At 40.1% G+C, this 12,757-nt stretch overlaps 1 protein-coding gene and 1 long non-coding RNA gene across 2 annotated transcripts; both read left to right on the top strand.

The window, feature by feature from the left end:
- Nucleotides 1-101: 101 nt before the first annotated feature.
- LOC145502115 (uncharacterized) lies at nt 102-6,176 on the top strand. The gene is made up of 2 exons (XM_081481395.1): nt 102-2,808; nt 5,514-6,176. Exons 1-2 carry the CDS (start codon nt 2,716-2,718, stop codon nt 6,174-6,176), a joined length of 756 nt encoding a protein of 251 aa, XP_081337521.1. The 5' UTR covers nt 102-2,715.
- A 3,938-nt stretch (nt 6,177-10,114) lies between these two features.
- Nucleotides 10,115-12,258, top strand: LOC145460360 (uncharacterized). The gene is made up of 2 exons (XR_014039827.1): nt 10,115-11,250; nt 11,748-12,258. It is a non-coding gene; the product is annotated as an uncharacterized LOC145460360 (long non-coding RNA).
- The last annotated feature ends 499 nt before the right edge of the window (nt 12,259-12,757 follow it).

Below are 12,757 nucleotides of genomic sequence, written 5' to 3'. Positions count from 1 at the left end.
CATGCATTAGCGATCGGTGAGTTTTAGAATGATCTCTTTCGGTCGCTTGGGTTAACAAGGAAGGAAAAATAACTCGTAGAGCCTAAGCTTTATCATTAGGTTTCCCTTACTTCATCGACATTTTGGTCGTCATCTGGTCTCTATCCAAATGATAGAGACCAGATGATGCCTTAATGATAATAATCAATAATCATCATCATCATCATCATCATCAATCTTTATTTGTACTCACTCTTGCTAAAGAAAAATTACAATGTTCAATGTAAATATTAAAAGTAAAACTTAAAGTACTAGCTGCCTGGAATAACCATAGGGGCTAGCGGAGCCAGGCAGCCAGTTAACATCAGCATTAAATAGAAATAACACAAAGGTCGGCAAGAAAAGTGAAGCACAAATGCACACACAAGAAGAAGAAGAAAAAAAAGAGGAAAAACGCTATTTCTTTGCAATGAAGGAAGTCTAAAATAGTTAAAGTTATATATGAATACAAAACATTAATATCAGAAGAGCACACAATAGCTATGGCAACCAGTAAACGCTATATATTAAACTATAAAAGAAAGACTTGGGAAAGGTGACAGAAATGAACAAAATACTAACTTACAGGTAAATTGGAAAACAACACAACTGCTAACAAGAACATAAGTAACCAATAATCTTTGACTAGATCGCTTTTTACTGATTCCCTGAAGTTTGAAATAGAGAAGGTTTTCAAATTTTCACTAATTGAGTTCCATACTTTGGGGCCCTTAAATCTTATGTTATAGACATCTGTATAGGGTCCTGAACATTAAAGAACGCAAAATAACATAATCCGGAAATATCTCCCCACAGCACATTGTTTTTGCTTCTTGGTGAGACTAAAAGGCTGTCTAGCGAAGTGTGAGCTTATCTTAGAGCGTCATTAATTTCAAAACGAACTTTTGTGCTGCATCCGTCGAACAAGTGAAAGCTATTTATGATTGATAAAGGTAAATTAACCGCTGTGTCGAGTTAACGATTGGAGGAAGCATGCCAACAGAAAAACAGCAGAATTCATTTTTCTTAAGCATATCAAGCGTTCCGGGATCCTTAATCCTGTAATTTAATTGGCTAATTACGGGGGCGAGTTTTTCACGATACGGTCACTGGCTTACAGATAGCTCACATCCTTGCTAGAAACTCTAGATTTTTGCTGACTTTGAACTGTAAACGTGCAAACAAAACATAACTTAGACGTAAAAAGGCATAGATTTGGATGATGGAAGCTATCAGAGCAAAAGCGAATTTTAGTATTCAGAACCCAACATTCTGCAGGAAAACAAAATTGTAAGATGAAGAACTCGCAAACATTCAAGCTCAGTTTATAGAGAATCGGCGACCTGAAAACTCGACATAAAAAATTACCAACTACATGAGCATTTGACAATGGTAGTGCTCTTCTACTGGTGAAAGAAGAGAACTAAAAAGATACCAGCTACTGACCTGATGCCGAGTGGCATTTGAACGGCTTTTTCACTCCATGTCATTGTATTTTCGCGATTTAAAATCTTTCGCTCGTAGTTTTGAACATTTTATAAAACGAGGACTTGCCTGCTTTCAGTTGCCTTCTTCAGCCGGTATGATGAAAACGATTTTCCCTCGCCCTCGTGTATACGCCGGCATCATTTGTTTGAATGGCTTTTTTACTGCGAGTTGTCAATGCGGTTTCAAGATCGTTTTGGCAATTTTATTGAAAGAAAAAAGAATTACAGTAAACCGTGATCTCTTCTAACTTTCATGGCAATACTGGACACGTTTACCGCAGCGTAGAAACAATAATCCTGAGGGCTTTGAGGTACAATCTTCTTGCATACCCACGGTGGGAACTCTTCAAAAACAAATACAACTTGCCACCTTTTCAAAACTACATTGAAACACGCAAACTGCAAACTCGGGTTGTCAAGGGAAAAATCCATTTTTGGAATTTTTTTTTTTTCTGTGGTAGTAACGAATTCGTGTGATCTTGGATCAAAAATCCGATCTCGGATTCGTCCAGAGAAATGCACCCTGAACGTTTCGGACCTGACACGTGGTAGCCTTCCACGAAAGGGAGAGGAGGTTGGGAACAAATCTTGTTTTGTCACAGTTTTCCGACAATAGATGGCCGACAGGAAGGGAAGGTAGGTCTACAATCCATCGTGTTTTTGTGCATAACATAGACCATCTTGTCAATTCTTGTACATATTTGCAAGCATTAAACGCTAACAGACTTTCCAGTTGAGATATATATTCAAATCAGCCATGTCAGAGGTGAACAGGTCGTCTTTTGTTTGTGATCATCGCACATTGTTATTGTGTTGAATTATCTCTGACATGGCTCTGTTTATTGCCCGATCGACGAACCAAATTTACTTTTCATAGTTCAGGTAAAGTGGTTTCTTAGAAAGGGATGCTTATTATGAACGGTTGTTTACTTCGGTTGGGCATCGAAGGTCTGTAAGTATCGGAATGTATTTTCATGAATTGTGTCGAGGTTATGTTGTGAGTATTTTAAATTTAGTTGAAGTCATCTGCCATTCTCGAGTTGAGATATTTGTCCAAAGACTGATTGAATCCAAACATTTTAATGCAGCTTGGGAAATAATTGTTTCAGCATGATAGTCATGATAGCGTATGAGATTTGAGAGCTCTGCCATATTTAAGTTCCATGTAAATTCTCTTTCTGTTTAGGTGACCATTTAACTGCACCGCGGAATGGACAGATTCAGTGTGAATGCAAGATTGAATGCTTTAAAGTCTGCAGAAGCAGCAGCTCTGCGACGAGGTGACCATGATGCAGCCAAAAGGGTAAGAGCTTTCTTTTACCCATGTGCAATGATTAACAGACATTTCTTTAAGATGTTTTAAGCCCCAAAATAATCTTTAAGGCCACTTGCTTTTACACCTAAACAGCAAATAACAAATGGGCAGATAAATGTGGTATGCATTTTAGAGTGAGACAGACAGGATCTAATATAACAATGTTCAGCAAATAAAGTCCAATGGAGCATATAGTGAAAAAGGATTGGTGTGAAAAAAATTGCACAGATTTTCACTCTTATTTCAATCTTTTGTAGAATCAGACACAATAGCTATGACCACACATATAAGTTTATATCTGTTAAGACATGTATATTTTACATATCATTAAGCCTTTTGCCTAGCTTTAAACAGCATATATGTTATATAATCATGGTAAAGGTACATTTTCATAAATGCTGTCATGAGTGTTCATTTGTGCACCGGTGCACATGATCAATAAACATAGCCAGGATCCTGTAGACAACATAATTAGTATACATATCACTCCCACTGCCACTAAATTAGTATAGCAAACACATATTCTTGTACGAAAGGCACGGAAGACTGAGTTGCATTGCCATTATTGACTGCAGAGCAGTTTGAACAAACATCATTCAATTTGATTGTCAATTTGACAGAGCAATTTGAACTACCTGTGGCTCTTTAAACGAGCCTCAAGGAAAGCAGTTGTAGACCAGAAGTAAGATGTGCCACTCTCCTTAACATTATCGTCAAACTACTGATTTGTTTGTTTTACCAGAATGCCCTCTTGTCTTGTCAAAACTGGCCGGGGCCTGTCTGACAAGTGCTTGGCTCCCTTACCAAACAAAAATTATTTGCAGGTTCGGTGTTGTCTGTCAAATTGATGTTTAATAGGATTATGAATAGAGAAAAAATAAATGTATGAATTATTCAATGTTTAAATAGCTCTGAAATAAGCAAGAATTTTAAATTGCATATTTATACATATCGCAGTAATGCTGACATTCTGATTGACACAGACCTTACCGAATTGTATCAACATGGCTCAAAGGGCAAATGTTCCTTGACCTTTATCAACATTGATTTTGTGGTTATAACATAACCCTAGACCCTGGCCAAATATAATGAGCTCAATCGGTAAGGTTAGGTAACTTTGTCTATGTGACTGACTCCATGGGATGACTTCTGTCACTAACATTTACTATCTCTGCCTCTTACGTCCTAAGCACATATTATCCACCAAATCAAAACAAAAGATGTAACTGCACCAAGAAATATTAAGTCCGGTCATATTAGTTCGTTTCAGTATAACAGTCATTTGTAAGAAATTCTTCTTGAAGAACTGGAAAATGCAGTGAGAATAATTAGCCCGTTAAGAACGTTCTGCTGGCCGGTTAAGGTCATTCCCCAGTATTGCATTGTGCATCCCTACTGCGCATAATTTCACGCGTGATTAGCGCGCGCGCATTAAAAAGTGGCGGCTTTTTCTTTACAGCTGGACCTCGCCATATAGGTAAATCGTCATTTTCTCGCAAACGAGTATGGTGACCTATCATTTTTTTCTGTTGTTTTGAATTGAGAAATAAATTTCTCTGTGTAAAATAAATATGGACCAATTCTCAGGATAGAACAAAAAGCAATCGTCGGAAACGTGAATTTAGCAAGCAATCGTGACTACAATCATGGTGCTATTATAAGGATTTATATGGGTATAAACAAGGTGCTGCTGCTCCTAGAAGAACATGGGGACCCTTCATTTTTATTTCAAAATTTAAGTTCCTATAATATAAACAATCAATAGGCAAAGTTTCACAAAAATCTCAGTGCAGGTTCTATTTCAGTGGAATGACCTTAAGTATAAAATCATGTTTTGTGACATATGCCTAACACTCTTCTTGCTTGCAAAAGCTATTGTATTCAATACTTTATTCGATTAAGCCTAAAATGTGAGCATCAATATTAAAAAAAAAAAAGTCAAAAAGGGGAGGGGACCACATCCATATAACATAATTCTGCGAATTAGCGCCTCCCCTCAAATAAGCGCCCCCTTCGGATAAGTGCCCCTCCTATCGGGCAAAATTTAAAATAAGCGCCTCCCGTTGAATAAGCGCCCCTCCCTTCCCCCTGATTGATGGACGAGTGCTGAGACAACAAAGGATGTATAGTTTTGGTCTTGTTCAATCACAAGCAAGTGAACTACTGCACATTGACCGTCGCAACGGATGGTAGTGACGACCAGTTGATCTCCAATGCCTGAAGCTCAACCAACCTTGTTCAGCAGGTCTAGACCGGCTAAAGGGGTTATATTTCGTAGTTTTTCAAGAGAGACAGGAGCCTTCTGAGACTTCTGAGGGACTGACACATACATATATTACAAGAAAAAAACGATCATATATGACCACGATTTGGAAAAATTCAATAAGTGGCCCCTTGATTAAGCGCCTCCCTCGAAAAAGTGCCACGCGTTTTCTTCTAAGTTCAAAATAAGCGCCCTGGGCGCTAATTTGAGGATTTAAGGCAAATGTAGACTAGTTGTTGGCCCCTTTGCTTTTATTATTACTGCTCTGGGTTTTTGCAAAATGCAATGTTGCGTGTTACGTAGTAACTACGTAGAGAGTCCCGGCCAGAATTTTTTTCCAAACTTCCTACTGCGTTAGTGACAATACCATAATTCTATTAGTTTAAAGGGAATTTGGTGTATTAACGTCTATCATGTTGTTGGTCCTTAGCGGAGAGAAAGAGCGTTTAATCTCAGATGGAAATGGACCGGAACCCAGGCAGCAATCTACTCTGGGTTTGAAGTGTCTGATAGTGATAATGAAGATCACGACAAAGATGGTTTTAGCAGCACCCAAGACGAGAACGAAGCGCAAATAGAAGTGCAGGATGAAAGTGACCAAAGTGAGGTGTTTAAAAACGAAATTGAAGAAGAGCGCAACAAAACGAAAGTCGAGAGAAGGAGTGAAGAGGATGCAGGGAGTGACGATGAAGGTCAAGAAGAGAAGAAGAGGTGCCCCTTGCCCTATTGCAACAGTGTTGTTCGTCATCTTCCCAGACATCTGAGAAACGTACACAACTGGTCCAAACAGGTTGCAAAAACAGCCACATGCAGATTTAAATTACGGAAGAAGTATACCTTTTCTAGTCAAGAAACTGCTTATGCTGGAAACAAGAAGCCACGGAAAACCATAGGCGATTCCAAACCCAAGAACTGCAAGAAACCATCCCGGAAGAAGAAAGTATGCCCCATTCCAGGCTGCACAACAGTATCTGAGAGACTTCCTCAGCACCTTCACCAAGTACACAAGCTAAGTAACGATGAACCAAAGTTCAAAAAGTGTATGTCGCTCGCTAAAGTCGTGTCTATGAAGAATGACCACATATTTCACTGAATGAAGGCAAAAAGAGAAAACGAAATGGATATGGACTACCATATGGACCGTTCATCTCTATGCAAGTCAGAATCAAGTCAACAAGATCTTGAAGACAATGATCCTGACGATCTCCAGAAGAGTGATCCTAATGTGTCTGGCACAGGCGACGTTGTAAAACCAGGAAGCAGTGTTGATACGGATGAACCCTCAAGTCTAGTACAAGAGACTTTGCAAGAATTTGAAGACTGGCTTGTTTCTCCAGACTGTGAGAAAAAAGACGCAAAAACTGCCAAGCAACATGTGGCTCAAATGAAAAAGGTTTTGTCCGTAATAGGTGAGGGGAGTTGTCTTCATTCATTACTTGACCGCAAACTGGTTCGAGATGTTTTCCTTCGACAGTATGCCGAAAAGAAATATCACCCTACAACGATTAAATCGTACCTGATGAGCTTGCAGCACTACTGCTCATTTTTGCTAGGAGAGAAACCAAGTGGAGTCGAATTTGAGAAAGATGACGTCATAAGCCTACGAGAAAAGTTAAAGAATTGGTCCGCCTCGTATAAGCGTGAAACCACACGGCGCAGGTGGGAGAAAATGGAAGAAGATGTTAGTGCTCTCATAACACCGGACAAAGTCAATGACTTTGGAAGAAGCCAGGCTGTGCGAGATGCCGTCATCATTTTGGGAGAGCTCAGTGGAGCTCATCATGCTGAGATCACCCAAGCAAAGTACACGCTGGTGTCATGATTGATAATGCAAACAGAGCAGGAGTCGTGGCATATATGACTGTTCAGGAGTTTCAAAGGGCCAGATCTGAAGACGACAGACATGTAGTGCGTGTTTTACAGCACAAAACTGTAGATACCCATGGGCCAGCTCAGATTGTCTTGACCAATCACCTCTACAACCATCTTAACATTTTCCTAACAGAAATGCGTTCAAAACTGCCTGTCAAAGAGTCCGCTGAGGGCAGTGACAAATTTTTCCTCTCATGGGGGGGGGGGGGGGGATAATGTGGAGTCGAGCCAGATGTCAAGGGCATTGAGTTCAATATTCCAGAAGGCTGGCATCGACGGACCGGTGACCCACACCCTGTACCGAAAAAGTGCCGTTTCGGAGTGCCACCAGAACCGTAAGGACATCAGTGGAAATTTGGCGGATCTCATGGCTCATAGAGAAACTACCGCTGAAAAATACTACAGGGTGTTGGACGAAAGTAAATCATCTGTCAAAGCATCGCAAATTCTCCACGGAATGATGCGAAATCCCCAAAAGAGTGAGGGAGGGAGTAACAAGCATGAAATGAAAGAGCTAGCCCCGACAGTTGAGGAAGAAGCCGAAATTGGAAACGAGAAAGTGGAAGAAGGAGGGATAAAAGAGCTGGCCCTATCAAGTAAAGAAGTCGAGGAAAATGAAAAAAGCTTATTCATAGCTTCTCCAACCAGCGAGGAAAAGACAAATGCCATCAAAGAGCTCTTCCGTTCAGAGATCAATGAACAAAAAATATGTATGGCTTCTGTCAGGGCAAAAATTCAGTCGAATCCAATTCTAGTCAAGGAAAGTGCAAAGAAGGTGTACGACAAAGTACGGGCTCAGTGGCGATTTAACTCAAAGAGACCAGGACAGGGACAGTTCTCTTGCCATCGCAAAAAGACACAGTGACAGACCGTGTGAGCAGAATGTTCGATACATCTGGGGACGGCGAAGCTAGTGATCATTCCTCTGACATACTTTCACCTACAGTAACTACTGCAAGGTCCAAGCCAGGCCTTTTCAATTCCGCCCAAGTTCAAACTTTGATCCGTTTGTTCCCCGATATGATCAAAGGATCCCCGATCTCAAAGCCCGTTATAGCAAGAAGATTGCAAAACGACGGCCAGGGTACCAAACTGTTTGCTGACTTCACAGTCGAACAAGTTGTAAATCGAATAAAGTATGAACGAAAGCATAGGAGGCCTTAGATGAAAATACGATAGAAAGCAAAGCAGGCACTAGTTGAGAACAACGTAGAAAGCAAAGTAGGCGCTAGTAAGAACTTGTCATGATTTTATATCTACCTCCCTAAGATTTACTTGTGACCTTGTATATCTAAGCAGTTAAGCATCGACCAAATGATCGCATCATTTCAACGCAACATATCGCAACATTGTTGGGCGCAATATGTTTTGCGCGTTTGGCCACCCGGTTGGAGGTTGTTGGCTCAAATTTGACTATTCTCAAACTTGAGCCAGCGACAACCAACAGGACTGTCCCAACAAGGAGGCCAAACGCACGCAACATGTTGGGCCCAAAACTGTGGGGTTGAAATGTCGCGATCGTTTGGCTGGGGCTTTATATACCTCCGTTTTCTGCTATATCAACCAAGTTTCAACCGAGACAAAAGTTCCATCTGCCACTGATTATGTTGGCATTTAGCAACAAGAAGAAACAAAACCTGTAAAGAGTATTTCAGCCTAATTTGCTAAGGAAACTAAAATGTAGTCAGAGCTCATATTAGACTCCAAAATAGCCTTTCTAGGAAACAGAGCTGAAATGCAAACGTTTCCCAGCTGACGCCGTGAGACATGTCCCGCAATGTGAATCATTCTTAGTGAATGCAAAATGATGTTTCTCGGATCACGTCTGCTTTCTAGAAGTTAATTTAACTTCCAGAACATGATTTTTCTTTTTTCGGGTTAGTTACTAAGAATTAAACTTTCAGGGAAATGATACTTCCATGGTAATTTTTTCTTGTTTGTCATTTTTATCATGACAAACAACTCTTCACATTAAGAATCATTTCAAAATGCCCGTCAAAGAATACGCTAAAACCATATAGTGACAGAAAAAAAGCTGGTAGACAGCTAACTGATAAAGAAAATGCAAAGACATTATCGTTACTAACAGTTACTAAGATAATGAAGCAGTCTATTTATATTCAGGTTTTGGTTTTATTCAACGTATTGTATTGCATACTCTCATACCGAAAGAGGATTAGTTACGCTATTATTCAGAATAACTGAGTTGTATGTTACTATTCATTCTGTTTACAAGTGTTATCTTAAAAGAGCTTCGTCACAGTTTGCGCATCTTGAAATGTTCAGCCTAAATTATTCAAGTTTGTCATTTGTTATCCGCGTTAGTCTTTTCCATGCTTGACCATTCTTGTTCCGTCATGGTTCGTTATTGTCTCATTGGTACCTCTCTCTCTCTTAGTAAACTACTATTTTCAGATTTCCTTCAATTTAAAGGTAATTTTGCAGTTGGTCAAAATAACTCGAAATGCCGTGACTGAGCTCCTTTAAATTCACGAAAAGTTTGTCTTGTTTTCAGATTTAAAATTTCCTTTACCGAAGGTAAATCAGTTATTTCATAATTCAGAACAACTGTGTTCTAGGTTACTGTTCTTGTTAACAAGTCATTAAACGTTTCTGTTGGTAACAGCTGTGGTGTTGAAGCTTTATGTGCTATACTTATGGTCCTAGGGTGCTTTTATTCACGCCATCTCGTTCATAGCTTGGGTTTTGCAAGTTATCATTAAAATTTTGGGTAACCAATCCAATCACGTAATGGGTACGCGATCACGCGGGTGTCCAATTACAGGTATCCAATTTGAACTTTTCGTAATTGGATACCCACGTGATGCGCACATCAATTACGCGCGCTTTAATGGTTTCCTTCAGTTTTCCAAACTTATGAAAAGCGTTACAGATGTTTCCGCTCAAAAGAAGTTCTCAAAAGACATTTTTAATTCCGAAATTTGTTATAGATACGATTAATTAGTAATTGGACCTCGTGTCGTACAATTCAGGGAATAATCGTGCTCGTAACTTCAAATCGCGCTCGTCTGATTTTGAAAGTACTCGCGCGATTACTTCCTAAATTGTATTCCACTCGGTCCAATTTCTATTACTACTACTAATAATAATGATAGTGATAATAATAATAATAATGATGATAATGATAATGATAATGATAATGATAATGATAATGATAATGATAATGATAATAGCGGAGCTCCGGCGGCCCGAAGGGCCGCCAAGCGGAGCCCCATAATCATATGGGAAACAAAAGGAAATCCATGAATGAATTTTCTCATGGTTTTCATGGCTAGCGGTATTGCTCGTGGGCGCGTACGCACGACGACGACGACGACGACGGCGACGGCGGAGTTGCCCAACATGGCGGCCATACTCCAGCTAATAGGTCGACAGAGACATGCACCCTCGGTCTCTAGCAGAAGAATGCCATTTTTCTTGGCGGGATTTTTAAAGAAAAGAAAACGCATTTCTATTTGTTATGTCGACAAATGATAGCGGAGGTTGATCTAATGTTTTTAAGATAGGGTTGCACTGAAGGAATTAAAAAGAAAGCAAGAATTAACAGGCAAAGAAGTAGCGAAGAAGATCGCGAAAAAGAGCGGGCCAGCGCTGGGGAAGGAGGCGAAACAGTACTGAACAATGGCGTGAATTATAGCGAGTCAAGGGCTAGAGAAAGGAAGTGAAATAATACCGAACAATGCCGTTAACCAAAGCTAACGAGGGCCATAGATAGGATGCGAAAGTACTCAGAAGACTGCAGTGCCAAGTTTTTTTAAAATTCGCGCGTTGTGACGCTGTGCAGCCGTGCAAGAAAAGTCACATGATTTGGTCAGGTGATGAACAAGAGAAATCAAACATGTCCGAGTGTTACAAAACAGTAAACACAGCGGGAAAAAGACATGCCATTAGGGACAGCGCGTCTCCCAACCCCAAAATGCTTTGGAAACGAAAGAATATCGAGGTCGAAATGTATTATGGACCAAAATATAACAAGACAGCGGGAACCTGGTCTCTAACATTAGTAGGCCTGGTTAATTTTATCATTTTTAGCGGGTAAGGTAAATCCTGAATAAAATTTTTCACTTGAATTGCTCCAAGCATTGTTCAATATTTATGTATAGAATGATCCTTGCAAAGTTGAGCCGTCGACAGGGCAAACCCAGTGCTTACAATACTGAGATGAGGTGGTTTTCGAAAGCTTTTCGCCAGCCCAAAACTCGGCGAGAAATCGATCGACAAATTCAAAGCCATGATCTGGGACAATCCTACTGACGATATGCTACCAAGTTATGGTAAGTTTTTTTAAAAGAAAAATTAAGAAATGACTTCATGTGGAGTGATGTCGTGATGTGTAGGCTTATTTTTCCAGGTATATCCTGAACTAGTACTGGAACCGGCTAAAATATGCAATAAAGTTTATGTAATTTTGAAGATAAACAAAACGAAAATGCGTGCACGGGCCCGAGAAAGTAAAATGATGTAAAATAGAAAATGGGATATGCTTATTTTGTAGCTGAGAAAATGCAATTAGGGTTTTAGACATGGTGTCGAAGGGTGGAAAGGGGGTTGGGGGGGGGGGGGGGGGGTTTGGGGGATGCCATCTCCAATACAGTATCACAGTTTTGTTGAATTAGAAACCAGTGACGCTTAGAACTTTATAATCTTATATACATCTTTGTCCGCTAGCAGCCTACTCCAACTCCACTTTTTTAGGTCTATTACCCCACTCCCTTAGAAAATATTTAATAAAGCCTGATGAAAAGTATATCATGTTGTTACTAATTAACAGGATTGACTGCAGATGAGCTTGCCTGTCTTGCTGCATCGGGAATGCAAGGCTGGGTCTATACTGATCACGTCACATGGGTTTTAAAACAGCTTAATGACATGCAAAACGATACCATGCTACTATGCCCAATGTCGTTGTTAATATCTACAATGAGATGATGAGGAAAGCTAAGTTACTTAACCCTGGACCATTAAAAAGGCTGGTTTTCACTCTGAATGTGGGACAAAGGAATGGCAAAACTTTCATTGGCAACCCTCAAAATGGTGGTAATCATTGGGTAGATGTTGAGCTGCGACCTTTCATGAAGATCATATACTGTAAGATGCTGGCTTGGCAACCTCCCCCAGACATCATTGATGTCGTCAATGATTTTGCACGGTACATTCCACAAGTTGGAACGCACAAAAAGAGTCATTTGGTGCTTGCCCACTCTCCCAGTGCGACTAATTGGCAGGGTCATGAATGTGACTGGCGATGCCGTAACTATTCCCTGCAAAGTTGCACTGACGCATGTGGTGTTATTACTCTGGTGAACGCAGCTGTGGTAGCCTTGCACAGCCCTCTTTTCTGATGGTTAACGGGTCCAGTGATCAAAGAATCGATCTTCTTGCAACACCTGACCCAATACTGGTTATATTTTGTGTCACCCATGAGCAGAGACGAAGCCATATTCTTGTCAGTGTGAAACAAATTTTTAGTTTGTTTATTGTGAAAGTGCCACAACTTCCACTGATGACCACTCCATCTTTTCCTCACCCCCATTAGTGGTCATTATATGGTTTTACACATTGTGCTGGCATTATTTTGAGCATAATAGCGAGGCAAAAGAATCTAGCATTACGCGGGAATAACAGTGACAAAAACTGGCCGATGTCTTTTGAGCATAATATATAGTGAGATTTTTTGATCATCAAGCATTTGCATAATGACAACAAATTTGAGCATTATGTGTAAAACCCTATTTCATGACCCATTTCCAGTACTATTCTGATATTTACAACACATGTTTG

This window comes from Orbicella franksi, chromosome 11 (assembly GCF_964199315.1).
Source record: "Orbicella franksi chromosome 11, jaOrbFran1.1, whole genome shotgun sequence".
NCBI lineage: Eukaryota > Metazoa > Cnidaria > Anthozoa > Scleractinia > Merulinidae > Orbicella > Orbicella franksi.
This window is presented reverse-complemented; position numbering and strand designations above follow the sequence as displayed.